The sequence below is a fragment of the Anabrus simplex genome, chromosome 1 (assembly GCF_040414725.1).
Source record: "Anabrus simplex isolate iqAnaSimp1 chromosome 1, ASM4041472v1, whole genome shotgun sequence".
NCBI lineage: Eukaryota > Metazoa > Arthropoda > Insecta > Orthoptera > Tettigoniidae > Anabrus > Anabrus simplex.
The window spans coordinates 503,689,350-503,713,558 of NC_090265.1; the positions used below are offsets into that span (position 1 = coordinate 503,689,350).

At 40.1% G+C, this 24,209-nt stretch overlaps 1 protein-coding gene across 1 annotated transcript; it reads right to left on the bottom strand.

Moving 5' to 3' along the window:
• Nucleotides 1–13,287: 13,287 nt before the first annotated feature.
• Nucleotides 13,288–23,980, bottom strand: LOC136868113 (endocuticle structural glycoprotein SgAbd-8). Its single transcript, XM_067144754.2, has 3 exons — nucleotides 23,842–23,980; nucleotides 19,076–19,230; nucleotides 13,288–14,045 (listed from the first exon to the last, which is right to left on the bottom strand). Exons 1-3 carry the CDS (start codon nucleotides 23,851–23,853, stop codon nucleotides 13,736–13,738), a joined length of 477 nt encoding a protein of 158 aa, XP_067000855.2. The 5' UTR covers nucleotides 23,854–23,980; the 3' UTR covers nucleotides 13,288–13,735.
• Between the last annotated feature and the right edge of the window lie 229 nt (nucleotides 23,981–24,209).

Genomic DNA, 24,209 nt, shown 5'->3' on the forward strand with positions numbered 1-24,209 from the left:
TCAATTCCCGTCTCTGCCACGATGTTTGAAAAGTGGCACGAGAGCTGGAATGCGGTCCACTCAGCCTCGGGTATTCCTTCTTCAGCATTCCTTGCAGTATTTTTTCGTGCTTTCCCACTTCTCCTGGCAAATTCCTTCCTTCTTGTTAGGCTATCCCTTTCAATCTTTCCAACCCTCCCCCCCACAAGGGCCCTGTTCAGCACAGCAAGTGAGGCCGCCTGGACGAGGTACCGGTCCTCCTCCCCAGTTTATACCACGACCAACCGTTTAACTCTTCGCGACCCTGCCCTTGAGGCGGTAGAGTTGAGATTCCTCACTGAGTCCCGAGGGAAAAACCAACCCTGGAGCCCAAAGGGATTAAGAAAGAGAAAGAAAGTAAGAAATAAAGAAAGGAAGAAAATGGTATCCTTTGGTATTTGGCAATCAGCAATTGTTGAAATGAATTTAAATAAATCATAAGTTTGTTTCGGGGTACTGACACTTTGTTTCGTAGGATTTTCTTAATGTGTCAGCGATACAGAGCTGTCCATTTGAAACTCCCTCAAATTCCATCGACTTCAGTCGCGATCGAACCTGCTACAGTATATTGAGAACAGAAGAACGACGTCCTAACGACCGTACATTAATAATAATAATAATAATAATAATAATAATAATAATAGTAATAGTAATAATAATTGTACCGGGCGGTACACCTCCATGCCGCTCACTCAAATATTGCGCCAATTTAAACTCCTCTACAGGAGAAGTTTGGAACCTTGAAAACTGAAGTAATTCTACTATTTCTTAAAAGATGTCACTACTGTAAAATTGGTAATCTTGTAGTGTTCTGAACTGTGTCTATTTTGATTTGTGTTTGTTTATTCCGTATCAAGAAGTGTGGACATTCTCTTCTAGATGTCTCTACAGAGAAAACCCTAGGATTACGCACTCTGTTGCAAAGTAATGAACCTTCTTGAAGAAGTTTTGTGTTCATAAGTTTTTGACCTTACTAAATTTTGTTCTGTGGTTTGTGGGTTGGCAACATTAATCATTTCTACCCGCTTGTTTTGAATTTAGCCAATCCCGAATTTCTCTAATTAATTTTTGACCAATAACGTATGTCTTCTCCGATATGGAGATGTTGCTTTAAGCTATCCAATAAAGTTGAGGGGGGTGTGTGTACTCATTCTTGAAAGGTCTCGAATGTTCCACGAGGGTATATAAACTGCTGATTTTCTTGTCTCGGTGCCACTTCAGTAACATCTTTCGCAGTGTGTGAACATATATAGCAGGGGGCGGGAAGCGCCTCTTTCTCCAAGCAGCAGTTCATCTACAAGGTAATGGCCTGTTAACATCTTCAGTTCTTGCTAGCTCAGCAGTTTAACTCTCGGGAAGGGTTCGAAACCTTTAGTATGTAAACTACCCTTTTAAAATGTAAATTCTTTTCTGTTTATCTATAAATTACAAATCTGTAAAGCGGGGATAGAGAGTGCTTCACCCTCTCGAACTCCCCTTCATTTTGAATTTGAGGTGACTATGTTTTCGTAACCATTTTTCTCTTCCTTCTTAAAGTCTTAAACTTATTTGCCAACTAGTCACCTCCCTAGTATGGAATTAGCCTCTGTATAACTGGCCGAGTGCCACCTAGGCTTTACGAAGTTTCATGTAGGAGTGCAAGCTACGCCTCCAGTCAATTTGGTTTTTTGGGCCATTTAATTAACCCAAAGTTTGTTTTCTTCATGTGAAGGCCCTGTAGGTTGGGTACAAGATACCCCTGTTTCACTGTATGTGCGCCTTAAGGGCAGTTAGGAATGGAGTTTGTTATAGCCTTTGATAGGCTGGTGAAAGTGAGAGCGGGTCTGCTCTTTTCCTCTTAACATTGTAATTAGGAGCAAGTGCTCCTCGTACTTAGGGGTTTTCTGCCCTTTAGCTATTGTGGTGGTGAGCTGAGAGCTCAGAAATTAATCTTGGAGCTCGAAGCCCAAATCTTGTAACAATTGTAATTTCTTAAATTGTTGATCTGCTACTTGGTACCTGTTACACCCTTGTTATTTGTTATCATTTGTTGATTTTGGAAAAGAAAATATAACCTTTGTTAAAGTTTTAAATTAACTTTAATTTTGTAAGTTGAGACCTATTCCCGTCCGCACCTTCTTTCACCTCTAACTACCACGGATAACTCCGTAACAATAATAATAATAATAATAATAATAATAATAATAATAATAATAATAATAATAATAATAATCATCATCATCATCATCATCATCATCATCATCTCGTATGACCTCAACTGCCATGTGTCCAGGCATTTTTAATTTGGCACCATCTAGGCTGCCTGCATATCAGTTTGCTAGTTGCTTTACGTCGCACCGACACATATAGGTCTTATGGCGACAATGGGACAGGAAAGGGCTAGGAGTGGGAAGGAAGCGGCCGTGGCCTTAATTAAGGTACAGCCCCAGCATTTTCCTGGTGTAAAAATGGGAAACCACGGAAAACCATTTTCAGGGCTGCCGACAGTGGGGTTCAAATCTACTATCTCCCGAATACTGGATACTGGCCTCAGTTAAGCGACTGCAGCTTGGTGCATATCAGTTTAGACATTCCAGTTTACTCTAGCAGATGTCAGAGAAATCGAATGTTTGTTGAGGCATTTATGGGTGTATATTATTTAAAATTATTGGATAAACACTACATCAGTTCTGACATCCTTCAATAATTCGACTACCTATGCCAAGCTCTGATGTGGAAGTCAACCACTGATCCCTTATGTCGACTGTATAGCTACAAGGTTTCTGCAAGTGCAAAGTAGCGGTACACTACATTTGAAACATACAAAGGATAGTTCAAAGATACTGTCTTTAATGTAATACCATATCACGTACTCCTTGGGAGCGAGACAGAATGTATCCAGAATATCTCCTGTTTGTCCGGTCGCTGGCTGCAGAGTGTGTCTCTCGGCCCAGGAGTGCCTACGGCAGCTCTGTACTCCGACCGGCCGACCGAGCAGAGGAGATGTGGCCACGGCTTTACCGTGGCTCTACGCCTCTGTATTCGGGAGACGGAGAGGGGCTAGTCCCCACCGTTGGCTATCCTGAGAACGGTTTTCCGTTGTTTTCCATTCTCCTGCACTAAGGCGAATGCCGGGACAGTTACTATTCTAGGCCACGGCCGTCAACCCTCTCACCTTCTCCGTTACAAATCTCCTGGCTTGAGAGACGGCGTCACCGACCAAGAGGCCCGCCTCCTCCTTTAGGGGGAGGAATGAAAACTTTTCATTAGTGGTACTGTCTGTCGTGAGTTTCCCTATGGCACTACAGCCCTTGAAGGGCCTTGGCCTACCAAGCGACCGCAGCTCAGCCCGAAGGCCTGCAGATTACGAGGTGTCGTGTGGTCAGCATGACGAATCCCCTCGGCCGTTATTCCTGGCTTTCTAGACCGAGGCCGGTATCTCACCGTCAGACAGCTCCTCAATTCTAATCACGTAGGCTGAGTGGACCTCGAAGCAGCCCTCAGGTCCAGGTAAAACTTCCTGACCTGGCTGGGGATCGAACCCTGGGACTCCGTGTAAGAGGCAGGCACGCTACCCCTACACCACGCGGCTGGCGTCTGTCGTGAGTAGTGACAAAAAATGGACGACGACTTCTTAGAGAGGCTCTGAACTTCCAAGTGTGGAATGGTGACATATGTACCATCACTAAGTATGAGTTCGCAACTTTTTCCCAAAGTCAAGTTCATCACTTTCCTCTTGTTTGATCGACCCTTTATCAGTTATTTTTTCTAGTGATTTTAACGTCGCACTAACTCAGATAGGTCTTTGGCGACAATGGAATAGGGGAGGGCTAGGGGTGGTGGTGGTAATTATTGTTCTAAGAGGGTGTGGTGGTGGTGGTGGTGGTAATTATTGTTCTAAGAGGAAGTACAACTTATCCTCTGTTAACACTAATCGGAGGGAAAGTGAAAGAGGTGTGACACTTCCAAGAATAAAGGTATCGGCAAAAGAAAGACAAGGGTCAAAAATGGCGTGACACTGAAAGGCTCCCTACGCCTTGAAACCTAATAACATCGGGGACGGAAAAGAACAAGAGTTGAGGAATGGAGGTCGAATTGGGAATAAGGAGCCTGGCACAAGTGGAAGCAATGCTAGGGATCAATTAAGGGCCCCGTGGTCACCAAACCACGCTCCCAAGTCAAGAGCCATCGGCGGGGCCCTTTCAGTCACTTCTTACGACAACTCTTGTTCTTTTCCGACCCGGTCGGTATCACGTGTGGAGGCCTAGGGAGTCTTTCATTTTCACGTCCTTCGTGGCCTTTGTATTTCTTTGGCCAATACCTTTTTTTAGAAGTGTCATGCCCCTTTAGTTTTTCCCTTTGATTAGTGTTAATAAAGGATGGTTGCCCAGTCGTACTTCTTCTTAAAACAATAATCATCACCACCATCACTATTCGATTAAACATTGTACTTCTTTTCCTTAGGCAACAGGGTGGATGCCGATTGAAGTCGGTAGCATTTAAGGATGTTCAAATGCAATTACTCCGTGTCGTTGGCTTTCGACGTATTAAATAACTCCTGCGGGACAAAATTCTGACTTCATCGTTCGTCTCAGAAACCTTTGGAAATTGAAGAGACATTAAATAAACAACATTCCTAATGTTTTTATTTTACACCAGGTAACAGAAAAGGAGGGCGTGCTGTACGAAATAACCGGCTCATAATAATTTATTAGCTAATTATCGAGTAACTTGAAATGCCATGTTCAAGAAATGAAAGCTGGAAAATCGTTACAGAAAATTATTCGCTACAAGCTTGGTGGGAGAAAATATCTGGGGCGTCCAATTTGTGGAGTACCTAGGGTAAGCTCAGCTAATGGTTTGTGACATAATGTAAGATTCAAATAGGCAGAAGCCAGATACATTATAACTAGGTTCCATATTACATTAAATTAAATAATATAGAGAGAATGTAAATTTATACAGCGGCTGTACAACATCAGAACAAGAAAGAAGTGCTTACTTGCTTGCTTATCAGGTCTGGTTCCGCACTGGGTGCTGTAGAAAGGGGAAATCCTTCCTCTCATACACGAATGTTTTTTTTTTAATACTCTTGATTCTGTGTAGATGAATAAACTTGTAATACGGATCATAAACTATCAGTTTCTCAACCACGTACTTCCACATGAATCATTGTGTACGGATGTAAACGGTTTCATGATTACTTCTACTCGTATAGTCACGATTGAAATAAGTGCTTTTATTTTAATTTTTACATACATCTCCCAGTTATTGCGATCCTCTTTCTTTCTACATATCATTTTACTGATTTACTATTCACCGACTCAGAGAGGTCTTATGGTGAAGAAGGGATAGGGCAGGATTACGACTGCGAAGGAAAAGATTGTGGCCTTAGTTGAAGCACTTCGCCGATATTCGCCTGGTGTGAAAAGGGGAAACCATCTTCAGGGTTGCCTCCAGGGTGGTTTGAACCAACCATTTCGCAAATGCCAAATCAATCAATCAATCAATCAATCAATCAATCAATCAATCAATCAATCAATCAATCAATCAATCAATCAATCAATCAATCAATCAATCAATCAATCAATCAATCAATCAATCAATCAATCAATCAATCAATCAATCAACCAATCAATCAATCACTGATCAGCATTTATGGCTGTCGCTCAGGTGGCAGACTCCCTATCAGTTGCTTATCTAATATTTTCTTATATGATTTCAAAGAAGTTGGAACTTATCTAACATCTGCTTTGGTAAATTATTATTTCTAATTCCACTTCTTATAGAAGACCGTTTACCACAATCCGCCCTCTTGAAATCTAACTTTATCCTAATGTTATGGATAATAATCCAATTATCGAGTAAAATGGAAATGCCATGTTCATCTTAGGGAAATGCCTTAAGAACGTAGTAAATGTATTTGGGAACTAGGTTTCCAGATCACACTATAACGGCAATTTCGCCTTACGTTTGGTAGGATCATGGCCGACTCGATAGGTAGCTACCATCTTGATACAGAAGCCTGCTACCAAGAGCTGTGACGTCACACGGATGGTGCTAAGTCTATCTCGCCGCTTATAATTCCTATGTCCGACTCGTTGGTTGAATGGTCAGCGTACTGGCCTTCGGTTCAGAGGGTCCCGGGTTCTATTCCCGGCCGGGTCGGGGATTTAAACCTTCGTTGGTTAATTCCAATGGCCCGGGGGCTGGGTGTTTGTGCTGTCCCCAACATCCTGCAACTCCCACACCACACATAACACTATCCTCCACCACAATAATACGCAGTTACCAACACATGGCAGATGCCGCCCACCCCCATCTGAGGGTCTGCCTTACAAGGGCTGCACTCGGCTAAAAATAGCCACACGAAATTATTATTATTATTATTATTATTATTATTATTATTATTATTATTATTATTATTATTATTATTATATAATTCCTATACTGCTAATACTGTACATAATACGATATTTGCTATCATGAAATGGCAAAGGGATGAAAAGGCTACTCACATGGACTGTATAATGGTCACTAGACAGACACACACATAAAGAGAGAGATAGATAGAGAGAGAGAGACATTCTATTTTAATTAAGTTTTTCCTTTTTCAGCTGTAATTCCATTAACGTATGTTTTCTTTTTCAGACAGATTATAAATTGATTTATTCATCATTAGTATCGACAGTCTAAATAACCCAACAGGTACTGAAAAGAAATGGCTTTAGATATCACAAATTTTTAAATAATTGTTACAAGAAATGACAGAAGTCTTTAAGCAACTTAGTTCTTACGGAGTATGTGCTGAAATAATCGTAAATCTTCAGCACAATTGATTGTATATCAAATTCAAGGGCATCCACACCATTTTGTAGACAGTTATATGACACATGAGGACACACAATACTTATTAATTTATTCCCACTTAAGGTTTACAACTCTGAGTAAACGTTATTATGAGAAGACCTATCTAACTCCGCAAACATCGTATTACAGTTATCTCCTGAAAAGGCAACAGTTTTTTCCAAGGTACGTAGAATACAAGGTAGGGATCACGAGAGAGGTGCGCAGTAGCAAAGCAGAGCTGTTACGTCACGCAGGACCCTTGCGTTGAATCTGCCCTGAATAAGGTAGAGGTAGTTCTGTGCACGCAGAAGTGAGGTGCTAATAATACACAATAGCAACATATATGTGGTATATAAGAAAACATGTGTGTTTATGTCATGTGATAGAACGTAAAAATCAGTAATAGTGTACACTTTTCAGTATGGTTTGTAATGAGAGTGCAGGCTGCACAAAACATAGCAGGCACGCGAAGGAACGAAACATACACTTTCATGCATTCCCTAAAGCCACTGGCTTAAATAAATGGTGTCAGAAGTAATCAAGACATTATCGAAAGCTATCTTTCTCAGCTTCGAGGGTTCGGAAGAATTTATGACCATCCTCTTCCGACAGCTGTGACGCAAAAGGTGAAATCATTGCTTCTTTAGCCCTAGTGCTTCCGAGGCGACAAGAAATTCCAATTGTTCTCCAGAAGACTATGAAACATTACGTCCAAATATATTACATGCCGATCAAAACTGGAATATCGGGGGGCAACGCGTCCACCTGTCACCCGGCGGCCCCGGGTTCGATTCCCGGCCTGGTCAGGGGTTTTTAATTGTAAACTATTAATATCCCTGGCCTGGGAACTGAGTGTTTGTGTCGTCCTTAACCTTCCTTTCCTCACATTCAACACTCTATACTTCCGCAATTACACTTACCCGCAGATTCCTATCATGTAGTAAAAGTAGTGGCCAAAGAACTACAGAGGTCGACGCCACGAACAAATATCATTAAAAAAAGGGCAGCGTTGAGCCCATGACATCCTGTTCTTTATTGGAGGATGAGCAAGGGTTCGTTAACGCCCTTGAAGAGCTAGTAAAACAGCTCGAGGACAGTCGCGATACCAAGAATCGTGATGAGCTGCTTGAAGACTTCACTGGCTATATAGCTTTTAGGGTAAAGAAAACAGGTCAACATACTAAGAGTGGAAATTAGATTTCAAAAACGTCTAGAGACAGTTTGATGCAGCCTACACCACAGTAGTGCCGATGGAAAAAGATTTCAAATTTTACTACGGGAAAGAACTGAAAGAGGGTTTTGACATCATCACAAACCTTACGGATATCCTGAAGAAAAAATTCCCCGAAATTTATGAGCTTACAAGTTGCTTCGTGAGAAGCCGTTCTTTTATTCGAATGCACGCTTTAAAAAAAAGTAAGAAAGACATTCAAGAGACCGGGTTTCAGTTAGTTAATACAATACCGATAAAAAAGAAGAAAAACAAAGGAATTCCAGTGATGCTATAGATAAGTGTCTTTCATATTCCTTTTAAAAAATATCAGCATTATTCTTTGTGTATAACATACCTGTTATTTTTTTATGAAAGGCAATTTATTATGTTGTATATGGAACCAGTGCTAAGAATGTTGATATACAGGTTCATTAATTTATATAAAAAATTATTTATTTATTTATTTATTTATTTATTTATTTATTTATTTATTTATTTATTTATTTATTTATTTATTTATTTATTTATTTATTGTTTTCCCGATATTCATCTCATTTATTTACAATATCAGAGAATACGCGATTTTACACTATACCAGCAACAAAACGTAAACCGTATTTTCTTTCAACTAACACAATATATTTTTGGCTATTTCTTTAACGTCGCTTTAACACATCGAAGGTTTCGGCGACGGAATTATGGGAAAGGGTTAGTATTGGGAAGGTAGCGTCCTTGGCCCTTTATTAAGGTACAGCCCCAGCATTTTCCTGGTGTGAAAATAAGAAATAACAGAAAACCATCTTCAGGGCTGCTGACGGGATTCGAACCCACTATCTCCCGAATGTAAGCTCATAGCTGCGCGACCCTAACGACACGGCCAACTCGCTCGATAATCTTGTATTTTATTTACAGGAAATAACATAGTACATAAGATAGAAAACAATAAACAAGGAATAGTAATACATACTGTATATCAGAAAAGATGTCATTATAAGTCCATGGTATAGGAAGTCATTTTCGGTCCCCGACACGAGGAACCATATTCACTTCTTGATATCCGAAAGTGTTTGTCTGTGAGAATGTGTGCGATGCTCAGCTAAATCTACGGCACGAAGAGACCTGAACTTTTCAACATACATGGGCGTAGTATTTCACCGATCACACATGCCTGTGTCAAAGACCAGTTCTTGCTCCAAGAAATGAACCTGTCAACGTCATCATCAAGCGACTTTTACAATAATTGACTGGTGTTCTACAAATTTACAAGTGTATCGACGCGACATGCCATACACATGAGGCTGCCATCTACATGACAGAGCTTTTGAACAACTTGGAGGCAACCTGGAGTACCCTCGAACATCTTGCAGTGGACAGTTGGGGCTCCAATTATCCTTCCATCTGCAATGGAACATGATCCTCAGTCCAGAAATAGATGCCATCATCACTGGACATGCCACGGGTGAATTAGTATTCATTCCTCGGATTCATATCATCCCTTCGGATATACTGTTTCAGTTTAGACGTCTGCAGTTCCCCGTTCGTTCCAGTTTCACTATGTACAGTACATCAACAAGGCACAAGGACAATCGCTTGAAGTTGTGGCTCTCTATGTTCGGAAACTGTGCTCTTCCCATAGTCAACTGTATGCGGGTTGTTCTAGAGTTGGAAAAGCAAACACACTAAACATCTTGCAATTGACTCCAAATGGAAGGGCACTTAATATAGTTTATCCGGAAGCTCCATAGGGAAAGGCTAGGTTTTTTTAAATGTATGGTATTTTATATTGTTTTAATATTATTTGTACCATCCTCCAATCCGGTATCTTAAGCATTGAAAGTAACAATATAATTAAAAATAAAGTAATGTATTTCTTGGAATTTCTGTAAAAATGGTGTGTATCAAAAAATGTGTTTTTTATTTTGCTTTTAAATGGATTTAAAACATCGAATGGTTGCATAAATAAACGTGGGAGAACCCGCCGGTACATGCTAATATTCAAATAACCTATTCTAAGACAGCATTGTGTTGATTCAGCCCAAATATCGCGATATCGTTCAATAAACCTTTTCATTTGCAGCGAATTATAAATGTGAAAGAATATACCTAACATGGTACTTCAGATTATCAATGAAATGGAATTAATTTGGTATATTTTCTTGTACGAAAAATGAAATTACTACAAATCTGAAATTAAGCATTTAGCATCTAAGTTGAAGAAAAACAGGGAACAGGGGAATTACTGTGCGATGGCGATATCAGGTGCTGTCGGGGAGGATTTTGGGTTGGTTGATCGGTGTAGAAAATGGAGGGCGATAAGGTGAGCTCTTGCCCCGGGCGGAAACTAGTCTAGTTATTTCCCTGGCCGTAGACTACAGTTCTTACAGTTCCGAGTGTGCAACGACAACTGAACTAAGTTTTCCCCTAGATTGCTGAGATAGTGAGCTGCACTGATATTCTCTAGACTAAAGCGATAGCAATCTTGAGTGTGTACAGACAACGAGATTAGAAGCTAATATCTTCTAGACCAGATTTCTTCAACCTTCCTCAACTCGCGACGCTTTTGAAGTAGAATGTAGAAAATGTTCCGCGACCTGACCCCACCCTACCAACGCAATTAAAATCCACTTAAATTAGGTAAACTATATTAAAGAGATTAATAGAAATAACAGGCCTACTTTCAGCAAATGAGGCAAATGTATTTGGACTTGGTTACAGATATTATCCCGACCACGCTACGACTATGGAGCCAAGCTCTGTATTTTGGAGACGCGTGGGTTCGAATCTCACTGTTGGTTGTCCTGAGAATGGGTTTCTGTGGTTTCTCAATTTCACTTCCGGGCAAATGTCGGGGCATGTCCTATTCATAGGCCACAGCTGATTCCTTCTAACTCAGTTTCATTCACCATCATTCATTTCATCTTCATTTGCTCCTCAAGTGAGAGTAGAGTCAAGAAGGGCATCCGGCCATAAAACATGTCATATAAATTCATCTCATCTCATCCCCAACATCGTATGAAGAAACGGGACTAAGGGGTATTTATTTATTTATTTATTTATTTATTTATTTATTTATTTATTTATTTATTTATTTATTTATTTATTTATTTATTTATTTGTGTCTTTATAAAGTGACAAAGTTAGGGCTCTTGGCCCTCTCTTGCACTTAACTAAATAAAATTTTTAGATTTTTACAGCATAAATGTCAAATATCATGATGATCAATGACAGTTAATGAGGTAATGCGATTAAAGCACACGAGGAGTAGCAATAGCACAGTTAATTAGAATTACTATTGATGAAAAAATATAGGATAAATAGAGAGTAGACAATAACAGAAAGATATCAAATTTATAACTAAAGATTGTATCTACTAACGTATTCTAATATGGGGCAAAATGAAATGAATTGAATATTACTATGTTACAATCTGAGTTCAATAAAAACCACGTTACTATGTTATCCATTTCTAGGAAGAATGCATAGTGTTGAATGGGAAGAGTAAAATCGTAAATGGGACCTGCAGAGATGATCCCACCTCACTTCAAGTTGAGACAAAGCCGTTCGCAAATCAACATCTATGAGAAGTTTGTGGCTTGCTTTTGTCTCTATTTTTTCCATTGTTTAAATATGTTTCATACAAGTAGCTTGTGTTCAAATCATTTCCAAGGGCTTGTCGTGAAATAACACTCTTTAGTCTACTGTTACACGAAAGATCTTTTTTTTTTACAAGCTGATTTACGTCGCACCGACGCAGATAGATCTAATGGGACTATGGGACACGAAAGGGCTAGGAGTGGGAAGGAAGCGGCCGTGGCCTTAATTAAAGTACAGCCCCCAGGTTTTGCCTGGTGTGAAAATGAGAAACCGCGGAAAACCGTCTTCAGGGCTGCTGACAGTGGGGTTCGAACCCACTATCTCCCGAATACTGGATATTGGACGCACTTAAGCGACTGCAGCCATCGAGCTCGGTAAAAGATCGATCAATTGGTCTTGCAGTCAAGGGATACGCTCGTGGTACCTACCATAAAAGGATGTTCAATCCATTTGCGGCCGTTTCTGATGTCATTTTTGTAGTTGTTCCCGATGATGTTCTTATACACTTGCTATATCCTTCAACTTCCCTGAAGTGTTTTCCTCTAAAACTCAGTCACATTCGGAAATGAGTCGGCATTTTCCTGCACGAAATTAATTTGGGAATAATTGAATTTCAGAGATGTGTAATAACTTATCTGTTAGTGCGAGTACTTTAATGGATATTGTTTCCCTGATCACACAGTATATCCATTCGTTTTAAACTTATTTTTCTTCTCCTTTTTCTTTCCGATGAGACCTGCTAAGGACCACGTGCCAATTTCATTTCAGTTCTTCATACTGTGTTGTTTTCTCTTCCGCTCCTTCCAATATTCTTTCATCCGTTCACTATGCTGTTCTCTGTCCTCGGACCACTTCGCACCAGACTTCTTGTTCAATCTTCCTTGGAATCCTTCCATACTTACTACCATCTTCCTAAAAATTTCTCTGTCCATAGTTTCTTCTTCTCTTATATTTTCTTTCTAAATCTGTCCTTAGTTCTTGAATCCAGTTAGTTGTTGCCTTTTTGTCCCCAAGGTACTTGGAAACCCTTTTTGTTAATATGGAATCATCCATTCTGTGAATGTGTCCGAAAAATTGCAATCTCATTTTTCTTATGGTTTCTGTTATGTGTTCTATGTTCCTGTATAGGTTATTTCATCATTAGATCTTAATTTCCATACTTCTGTTGTTTTCACAGGTCCTAAGATTTTCCTCATGATTCTCCTTTCTAGTACCTTAAGTTTATCTAATCTACAGTTTAGTACCAGGCATTCACTTGCATATAAGCATTCCGGTTTCACCACTGTCGTGTAGTGCTTTATTGTAAGATTTTGAAATAGACACTTTTTGTTACAAAATTTATTTGTGATACCATATCCTTTTTCCATCTTCTACTGCAGATTTGTCTAAATTATTTTCTTCTTTTTAGTATATTTCCAATTCAAAACGAAAATATTCCGCAACCCGCTGCTATAGGCTACTAGGTTTTGTGGTAGTACCGAGTGGATGAAACCATTCAGGTAGTAACCAATATAATATCTGCAAGACTATGGCTGGGGCAAAGCTAACAATATTTCTGAATAAAAATTAATTTTCCTTATACAGTAGTTAAAGGATGGAAGGAGTGGTCTGGTCTTAGTAAAACAAAAAAAAAATATATTGCACGTATATTTATTTCACTTAGAATACAAAAAATATAATACTATATCACTCGTCACATAAAAACCATTCGAAAAGTACATGGCAAGTTTGTCTCAGCGGAAATTATTCTTTCCTGTGTTACTGGCTGAAGCAAATATTGTCGTCTTAAGATATCACATGGTTGTCGTTCTGTACACTTGGCCCGTGTGCTTGAAGAGAGAGAGACACCTTTTTTCTTTTGTTATATACAATCAACCCCTTTATCGAGACCTAAAATCTATGCTCGTCTAAGGAATAGTTTAATACATGTAATTTGTACATATCAAGGAAAAAGTATTCCCCTTGCTTAGCACAGAGAGGGCAGACATTTGTCCGACTGCTGCCCTTGTAGACGGAACCTAAGTGTGACGGTGGTCAGGTCGGCGTCATGATCAGTCATGGACTAGGCTTGCATGAAGATCTCTACTTGCGGCCGAAACCTCGGTTAGCGGAGGGTCTCTGGAAGGAGCTGGGGCCTTCTGGAGCAGGTGGGTTCTTGGCGATGAAGTCCAGAGCTTTCAGGATAGCCTCGGGGATTGGGGGAGGAGTGGGCAGATGAGCGCCCTGGGCCACGAAGCCGTTCTTGTCTGCGGTGTAAGTAACGCTGATGGGCACGCCGTCATCACCAGTGTAGGAGAAGCCTCCCTGAGCGTTCATTGCCTCCAGTTCGGGGTTGCCAGCGTTCTCAAGGTATCCCTGCTCGTTGGCAACGATACCATTACCGGTCTCGTAGCTGGAAAAAAGAACAGTACACATGAATATATATATATTTGTAATTATGACAGCACGAACAAACAAGCCAAGAAAGTGCTCGAATAAAGCATTTGAAATCGATAAAATTAAATTATGGTTCCCAGAAGCCAAAGGCAGGCATTTATACAAGTGGAAGCATACCTCCCCTAGTGCACTGTCACTGTATTGTTCCACAAAGGAGACATTCAGTGGTGTCTCAAGACCGAGCAGTCCTGAGAATGGTTTTCTGTCGTTTCCCTTTTTGCTGTCAAGCAAATGCCAGGACAGTTCCTTTTATAGGCCACAGTCGATCCCTTGTCATACTTCACCGCACCTAAAATCACCGTCACACATCTCCTGTCCAGAGAGAAGACGTCACCCACCAAGTGGCCCGCCGTACTCCTTCATGTTATGAGATGAAAAAGAAAAGTGTCTTAACGATGCACTAGCCACCAGAGTGCTGGAAAGGTGTAGCAGTCCAACTGACGAGCCAGCTGCCACACCGCGGTGAAACGCTGATAATTTCATATTTGAAAAGACCTAAAGAGTTTTAATACCTTAATACTAATATTACTGGTTTTAGGTTCCACTAAATACCTCCTCCTCCTCCACCTACTACTACTACTACTAGATACTACTATTTTGGAGACGCCAAGCTGTCGGAAATGCTATCCCACAGGAGTTCTTTTACAAGCTAGTAAATCTACCGACTCTTTAAATATCACCGGGCTGAGCCGGGATCGAACCCGCCATCTTGAGCCACTAAGCCCTGCTCTCTTCCCATGAAAATATGTAAGTTATGACACCTGTACCTAACCACTGAGACCTTTCGTTTTTCACATATCATGCTGAATTCTCCTATTTATTTCATAGAAAATTAAGAAACTTATATTGGAAATGTTTACCAAAGGATTCTTTGCAGAGATCAATGGTTCAATATTTCGAAACTGTGATGCAGTCTTTAGTAGTGAACCAGAGTGTGACAAACCATAATTGGGGTATACTGAAATGTTTGACCAGGAAGTTCCAGCTTGTATGCTATCCTTTCGGCTGCCGACGGTAGGGACCAAAACCAACTGGCTACTGAATGCAAACTAACCGCTATACGACACGTATCGCGAAGCCAACTCGCTTAGAGGTCTATAACATGCCAACAATTTTGACGTGAATTTGCTAAGATTTCAAAAAATAATCGGCTTCTTCGGCGACCTGGTACGAACACCCAAACTTCGGATCATGAGTCAGACACTCTACCTCTGACTAAATAAGGCAGCTCTATTAAAGAACTAACCCCCGATCTATGTAGACACCTATTCAATTAAATGGCTTTAACGGATTGTTTCGTTTTTTAATGTTGGTGGATCGACTGTGAACCGCCTGGAAAGATTACAGGGATTACAGTAGATTGTTAAATCTACGCCTTGTGCTAGTTGAGAAGCTAACACCTTATTTTACCTTAATATCATGTCCGAACAAATGACAGCATTCAGGTATCATAAAAGTCTACCAAAATACTGCGATGTATTATTCGAGTGAAGGTTAAGATAATAATTTCTCGTACAGGCGTTCAGACACGGATATTATTTTTAGCCCCATCAGTCATTCTAAGTTGCATGCATCGAGTTACTATAAAACGCACGCATTACGCAAACTCTTCTATAATTACGATGACCCACACCTGAGTTAGTTAACTGGTTTTCTCCGGTGGAATACAAATGAGACGAAAATGTTTATGTTTTGTACTGGAGCGGTGCTCCAGTGAATGAGCGTGTAGGCCAGCCATCCTTGGAAGTGAAACCGTGACAACATACAGGTTATGAAATAACGAGAAGGTCAGGTTAGCCATCAAACCTTGCGTTCAATGTTCCCAATCTTTAAATGGTAATGGAGAGTTGAAATCGGAGGAAGGATCAGGCTGAAATGAAGAGATAAATATTATACTGCAGTAAGCAACAAAGCCGAGGTGATTTAAATGCGTGATGAATATGCCACACTGTATGTATTTATGTATACCATAAAAGATACCCTGGGCTTCTTCATCTAGCTTCGATACATATTCATTCATTTTAGGAAAACATCTCTGAATGACAGATGAGTTGTACAGCGTAAATTGTAAATATGTATCGTATACTAAAAAAAAATTCTAAGACATAATGCCAAAATAGTGTATACTAAATCTTCAAAACTTCTGAATTTCGTATCAATAACTTCTTCCTGGAGATGCCTGGCTTCTTGCCTGAATGGACAGCATTGTCGCGTTTTATAGGTCCTCTGGTTCGATTCACTGCCATGCCGAGAATTTTAGCCGCATTTAGACTCGGTGATTGTGAACATCTTATTAAATTTACATACAACAAAGCACACTATCAACCACCACAGAAACACGCAGTATTGAATACGTTCCTCAACTTGAGATTGACGTCAGGAAGGGCATCCAGTGGTTAAACCCGACTTAACCAACAGTAGTAACTACCCCAGGTAATTGAATAAAAGACCAGGAAAGAAAGAAAGAAAGTTTCCTCTAGGTAAAAATGAAATGGCGTATGGCTTTTAGTGCCGGGAGTGTCCGGGGACATGTTCGGCTCGCCAGATGCAGGTCTTTCGATTTGACTCCCGTAGGCGACCTGCGCGTCTTGATGAAGATGAAATGATGATGAAGACGACACATACACCCAGCCCCCGTGCCAGAGAAATTAACCAATGATGGTTAAAATTCCCGACCCTGCCGGGAATCGAACCCGAGACCCCTGTGACTAGCACGCTAACTATTTAGCCTTGGAGCCGGACTTCCTCTAGGTGATAACCTTCAACTCGATACTTACGAAAACATTCATATCCACACACCTCGAAAGATCCTCGGAGATGTGGAAAGTAAACGCTTCCATTATTTGTAACATCGACACTAAGCAGAATAGAGTGGTTAGCTCTATGCTTGGCCGTTCTTGTCTTCAACAATTAACGTAGCCTTCATTTTTATGCAGGCTGATTGGACTTCACAGACTTGCACCTCTCTCAAGTGGGAGTCCAGTTTCTAAATTTTTCTACTCCACGGCTGGAAATAAAATCCGCGACCTTCCGGATGATGCCCGTCTCGGCCAGCCTGCCCTCCTATTAATCTCCTTCCATAAAAATATTACTTCGAGAGCTTGGATAGGGCTGCTAGTGACTATTAAGAGTTTTCGTTGGAGAAGTGAATCAATCTTTGAATTCTGGAATACTTGCAGCTGGGATGAATTATCTGGAATGATTTCTTTAGATGCCAAGGAACGTCTTATGCCGACAATCCAGCGAGCAATTACTCCCTGTCTGTGTGAAGTCGTTGGCCAGACAGATGAGCAGCATTACATTAGCAGCTTAGTACAGACATAGAAAGCTGTACTGCGAGACATAAACGACATATCGTAAAGTACTATAATTTACAGGTGGAAAAAGTCGAAGTAATTGCCTTGAACAGGACTCCGAACTAGGCAGGTAGGTTATGTAACAGAATGGGCAATACTTCTAGGTTAGTGATGGTTATCATGTGAAGATCACAATGGGATACAACGAATTTTAAGGAGTGTCCTTTAAGTAGATCATCATAAACAAAGACAGAGGAAGCTGAAAAATCTAGCTTGAGGTAGTGAGACAGTTTATCTAAACAAGAAGGAGGCATGTTAGTCATATGGTAAGTACAGTATTCTGACTTTCGGCTCTGCTTGAAGTTCTTGTACTTGTGGTCCTTTTTTGAATGAAGTTTATATTCTCTATAATGTCTCCTCAGCAATTATACTCTATAGAATTACCAATTACTTCGTCTTGGCTCATATGTGAGCATTGAAACATTCACAAGAGAGTGTATTTCCTCGGTGGAATTGCTGTAAATCTAATATTCTTGATAATAATATGAGGATTAGTGTAATTTGCTGGGGGCAAAGAAATACTTTGTCGGTTTTCACTGCCAGGAGGATTTAAGTAATTCGGAAGTTGATTAAGTACCCCTGAAAACTCATATTTTCAGCCCGGCTCCTTGCTGAATGTCAGGCGTAGTGGCTTAAGTCTCAGAGTGCCCCAGGTTCAATTCCCGGTCGAGTCGGGGATTTTATCTGAAGCTTATTAATTCCTCTGGCACGGGGAATGGGTCTTTGCGTCTGTCTTAATACACTCCTATTCACTCACACGCGGCACACCATACTACCAACCACCACTCAATAGTGAATACATCCCGCCATACAGGGTTGGCGTCAAGAAGGGCATCCGGACGAAAACTGGACGCATAAGCCACACCAGCGAAAAGCAGTGAAGAAAATAAAAGTAATGAATCAGGCCTTGAAATATAGGAGAGATTACGGACAGGATTCCGAAGCTACAGTGTGTTTCCCTTCACATAATCTTAAAAACAATATTCTGTATATTGGAGAACATCGCACGGGATCAATGAAAGAAAATTATGAGGTGAAGACATGAAAGGAGAAAGGCACAGGTGTCTAACTAGGAACAGGCGGATTCAATGAGCCAATCATGTCACAAGAATGCCAGAAAATTCGTCATCAAGGACAGAAATGAAAGGAGGGATATGAATGAAGTTGGAATACATCAAACTAGATAAAGACAGCGAATGACCATCTCAGATGAAGGAAAATTTGTACGCCAGTGATTTGCATGGTCGATGACGTTGGGTATGTAAGAATGTTCGAAGAATGATGTAAAGCATTTGTGGTCAATTACTACGTCATATGAAGGAAGCGGTGTAAATTTACAGTAATTGAACTGGAAATGGAAAAAAGGGAGATTAGGAAAATGTATATTTTATCAGACCGAGTGTTGATAAATCTTTCAGCTATAGAAAGCAAAAAGAGTTGTTAGTAGTACCTGAAATGGTAGGCACTATCAAAACTGATATTCCTGGCTTGATAGAAAGTGGTTGCCCCCGTGAGTTAATTTTCAAGTAGGTGTAAATTCATGGGGATGAAAATTAAGTAGATAAATGGTACTCTATCAGATTTGAGTGACCACACGTCTGTGAAACCTTCCACAAAGAAGTTGTATTACCTCCACTGGTAGGCACCCTCAGGGGTGATGTCGCTGGCTTGCCGGACAATGGGCACCTCCTTCAGGTTGGAGTACTGCTGTGGTCTCGCCTGCGGCCTTGCAACTCCAAACTGGGGCTTGGCCACAGCGACGGCCAGAACAACGCTAAGGATTACCTGCGAACAAACAATGGAAACACGTGATGAAAATGTGCTTTCCTGAAACAGTGTACAGCTGCGATCGACAGAAAAGTGACACAATAAAATAATAAAAGTTCAAAACGAAACACTCTGAAGCAATCTTGAATGGTCAGCTTAGTGATCTCCTGTTTAGAAGGTGTGGGGTATGAATTCCCGGCCCCACCAAGGCGTCGGTAAAGCAGTGGCATAAGAATAGACCTGTATAATGAACAATATACGCAACTGTAACATCCAAACTGTAAATGGATCCCCTAAATTTAAACTGATATAACACTCAAAATGGTTTTGTGAGGTCCTTTTTCGGTTCCATTGAAACAGTATGCCTCCGTCTCTTCCTCTATTTATCAATCTACTGTCGGCCATTCTCTGAACATCTCTGGCAGTACGCGGTCGACACATATGCTAAGAGGATGCATTGTATATTCGTATATTTTCTCTATTCATAGCTGCAAATTTCAGGCGGTGCCATTAGTGACCCCACAACGCCGTAAGTCTTTCTATTTTGGTTTGAATATTTAACATTTGTGAAATCAATCTCTATATTATGTTTCTATATTCATGCATGTGAATCACCTGTTTCCAACATTTTCTACCAAAAATATTGATTTTTAAAATTCTGCCTCATTTCAATGCATGTTAAAGTAAGGCTGTTTTAAATTATTCTCACCTTGTAATTTTGTCTTAATAATTTCTCTTATGGTATTGCTTTATCTTGAAAGAAAGAAAAATTAAAAGATAATTGATAATTTTTCTGTTACCAAAATAAAGTACTTTTCATGGTCATGCCAAAGGGATATCATTTTCGACCCTACGACACCATAATGTTCACCGCATCGTTTGAGGATTAAATGTGATTTCCTTATTCGAAATGGTTGGGCTACCTTGCCTAATATAAATATGGAACGAAGCCTTCTCGTAATGGCATGACTAAGTAAACAAGACCTGGCTCATTTCCAACTGCAAGGATGTAAAATCACGGGAAATGACGTCATCTTCCAATCCGGAAAGGATTCCTCTACATTCCAAGAGGCAAAAACCTAATAAAAATAAAATAATGTCAAGATGGTATTGTGAATACAGAAAGTGACCCACAGCCTGAGGTACGTTGAGTTCTAAATAAGGGTCAAGCTGATAACGACCATGGATGTAGAAATGAATTTAAACCATTGCTATTCTACATCATTAGAAACTGAGTCTAACCATCGTCGTCTTGGCCTCTCTCTATTTCTTTTACCCTTCATAACACAGTCCATTATTTTCCTAGGTAACCTATCCTCCTCCATTCGCCTCCCATGACCCCACCACCGAAGCCGGTTTATGCGTACAGCTTCATGCTTCGAGTTCATTCCTAACATATCCTTTATCTCTACATCACTCCTCCCATTGTTCCCACCTGTTTGTACCAGCAATCATTCTCGCTACTTCCATGTATGTTACTTCTAACTTATGAATACTATATCCTGAGTCCACATAGACCATAAAGCAAAGTAGGTCAGAATGATAATGATAGTTCTGTCCGAGTGTTAACTTCATTCTTACAGAATACTGTAGATCGCAACTGCGATTCTATCTCACTTACTATAAGTTACTGCCGTCCTGGGAGAACACACATCCTAAATACTTCAAATTATCTGCCTGTTCCAGCTGACATTCATTTCTCTTGGATTTCTTACCTATTGACATCACTTTCGACTAAACAGGGATCCTTGAGTAGGTACTTACACAGTAAATTTAAAAGAAAATGTTTGGTTCATTTACTCCGGTAGGTTTCCCGTTATAAACGTACCGACAGAAACGCAATTTAATATTTCGCGCGTTGGTCTTCAGGCGATCTGAAACGTTAATTCGCACAAGAGACAAACGGATACTGAATAGTGTAGATACAGATTAGTTTGATTTCTCTGTATTCATTTAAGTTTAAAATGATGTGGCACTTGTTCTTGAAACATTACAGTTTTAAACGGTACTGATTAACTGTTTATGTAACGAAGGAGGATATTTCTAACAAAGCAATAATTTGTTCTACACTCTGTTTCTCTTCCACTCCTGCCATTTATTTTCGGACGAAGTGATATGTTTGTTATGTCGTGAAGTTCTTATGAAAATGATCGCTATTGTACAAGGACTTCAGTTTGGCTGTGTTTGGTGACAAATGTTCTACGAATCAAATTTTTTAAGTTAGTGAGTGTGACAGCTATTCTACATCATTAGAAACTGAGTCTAACCATCGTCGTCTTGGCCTCTCTCTATTTCTTTTACCCTTCATAACACAGTCCATTATTTTCCTAGGTAACCTATCCTCCTCCATTCGCCTCCCATGACCCCACCACCGAAATGTAATGTATAAATTTATTTTTGAAAGGAATAACAATGTTGCGAAAGAAGTAAACATAAGTTACAATCAATTTAATCTTGTGTCTGTATGCACTGCACTTAGTAAAGCAAATATTGTATTTTATTGACATATTCGTTCATCTCGCTTTCTTGTCTCTTACACTTTCTCTAGAGAGAGAGATCAACAAATCAGATAAGTCAATTTTCGCCATCATCTTCTCCAAACAGGATGACTCATGAATTGCTGTTAATAAAGCACCATCATAATATGAGGTTTCTTCGGTGGTGAACAATGCGTGACAATTGTATAGTTCGCAGTGTAATTACTAACTGATGACAGTGATTGAAACTTTAAAGTTATCTGAATTCATAGAACTCAGCCTGCCTGGTGGCCATGCCCAATAAAGTGTCATATTTTTACGGTATGAAGACCGTGGTTAGCAGGCTCGGGTTCCGTTGGTGGAAAATAATTCCCTCTCAGTACAGTTTGTCGGACGGTAGGGTAGAAGAAGGATTGGTAGCCTATACAAATTCTAATCGTTAGATTGCGTGCCAAATGTCAGCGATCAATTTCAAACCTCTCCTCAGTGTTCATGTGGAGTGAGGGCATATGACGCTGTTGAATAGTGATTCGCCCGTCTGATGGACCCTTAGCTCATACCTCCTATCTATTGCAAATTTCTCAAGGGAAATGTGCTCTATAGAAGCTGCCCAGACGAAGACGTAAAGGCGCCCATATTTCACCCGGAAGGAAGTGGGTTCGATTATCCGCTAGGAAACGGAAAACGTTTGAAACGAGCTTTTTTTCTAAAATTTAGGCTATTGGGAGGTTCATAGTCCGGAAGTTCACTCAGCCTACACCGAAAATGAGTACCTGGTTAATTCCTGGGGGCAAAGGAGGCCGCTGTCTCGCTAGTGACGTGGTTATTGATAGTAGACACCTTTAACTTCCACTCCTCTATCGTCATGGCCTATAGTGAGAAGGCTTTGGCTTACCAAATGTTCTCCATGCTGCAAGAATACGAACGGCCATTGAAGCTGTAGTGGCTAGTCTCTCTCAACAAATGACTTCAGATGTTAACTTGGAGGGGGGATTTCTTTAGCACCTTTGTCCAAACTGATCTACAAAAAGAAACGTTTAAGAAAAATCTAGGTAAACGACTTATAGGGATTCTGCCCTCTGGATGACAAATCTAAATGCATATAATTGATTGATTGATTGATTGATTGATTGATTGATTGATTGATTGATTGATTGATTGATTGATTGATTGATTGATTGATTGATTGATTGATTGATTGATTGATTGATTGATTGATTGATTGATTGATTGATTGATTGATTGAATAACTTATTGAAAATTGGAGGTTCCAAATATATGAGCTATATAACTTTTGAAGTAACTTCCTGAATATGATATTGAGGAATACAGCTTCAGAGGTTGGTACTAGGATGCTACGAATAGGGGATGAATCATGGATGTTCCCTCTTTGAATATCGTTCTTATTTGATGCGTTCAAGAAACTATTGAAATCGTGAAGAATAAGTTTTAAAAAGCAAATAAGGATCCTAAGTTGCATAGTTCTTTACTCCATTCGCATTTTAACTACCATATTCTAATTGCAGTTTCAGGGAATAAATATATTTTTTAAATTAAAAGTGGTACTGGAAATCACTAGCAATTAAAATATGAAGAGAATTTTGTAGTAAGAAAAAGACTATGAAAACCTCGAAGGAAATGTTAAGGGTGGGTAATACTATACTACTATAGTGGTAGCGTGGCTGCCTGTTTGGAGTCCCGACTCATCTAAGGATTTTAATCCCGCCTAAGTATTATAACAAAATTCCCTCTGGCTCATGAGATCAATTGAAGATTTTTCTGACATGAGAGACGGTGAACTCCGTGAAGAAATCCTTACAATATGGTTGACCATATCTGCAGCCCCCACTCACTCTAAAGGTAACTGTAATACTGGCAGCGTTAAAACTCTGAATGAATCACATGAAGTGTGGGTTTTATTAGGGTTTAAGTGCCATTATAAGAAAGGGTTAACAATTTTGCAACCAGAAGGTATAATTATCTTGATAAGAAATCTCTTGGAGAACCATAGAAGAACACTGTCTTTATAACGTGATATTTTATAAATAGAGATATGAAGAATGAATGTTTAATGGTTGAAATGAATGATTTTATACGAATGCGTTTGCTTCTTTAGAATGTGGGAGAATTGATCGCATGATGGAACACTTACCAGAGTATTCATGATATCGGTGTCGGGTGCTCTCTTCAGCTGTTGACTCAAGGAAGATGCTTTGCACTGTGATGCTCCTCAGATTGGTCATCTCCTTTTTATACAAGTTACCATCCCTCATGTGCACAATGAGGCGAAAGTGTTGATATTCTGACCTCCTTTAAAAGTTGTCTTTTTTTTCTTACTTCTGGGTCTCATCCTTGTCTTCTCTCTAAGATCAAGTCTAAGGAGGAGCAAATTCCAAAGAGCACTTGTTGGGGAGGAGTCTGCGGCGAGAAAAGTAGGGGGAGGGTAGTGGGTAGAGGGGAAATTAAAAGTTTTCTTCAGTCAGGGTTATGCCAAGGTCTTTCCACACCGCCCGGCCTGGC

Excerpts from the sequence above, each read along its gene's own strand:
- LOC136868113 (XM_067144754.2), bottom strand. Across the intron at positions 14,046-19,075 it reads GAGGGTGCCTACCAGTGGAG|CTACGAGACCGGTAATGGTA; the intron begins GTAATACAACTT and ends TCTTTTTTCCAG.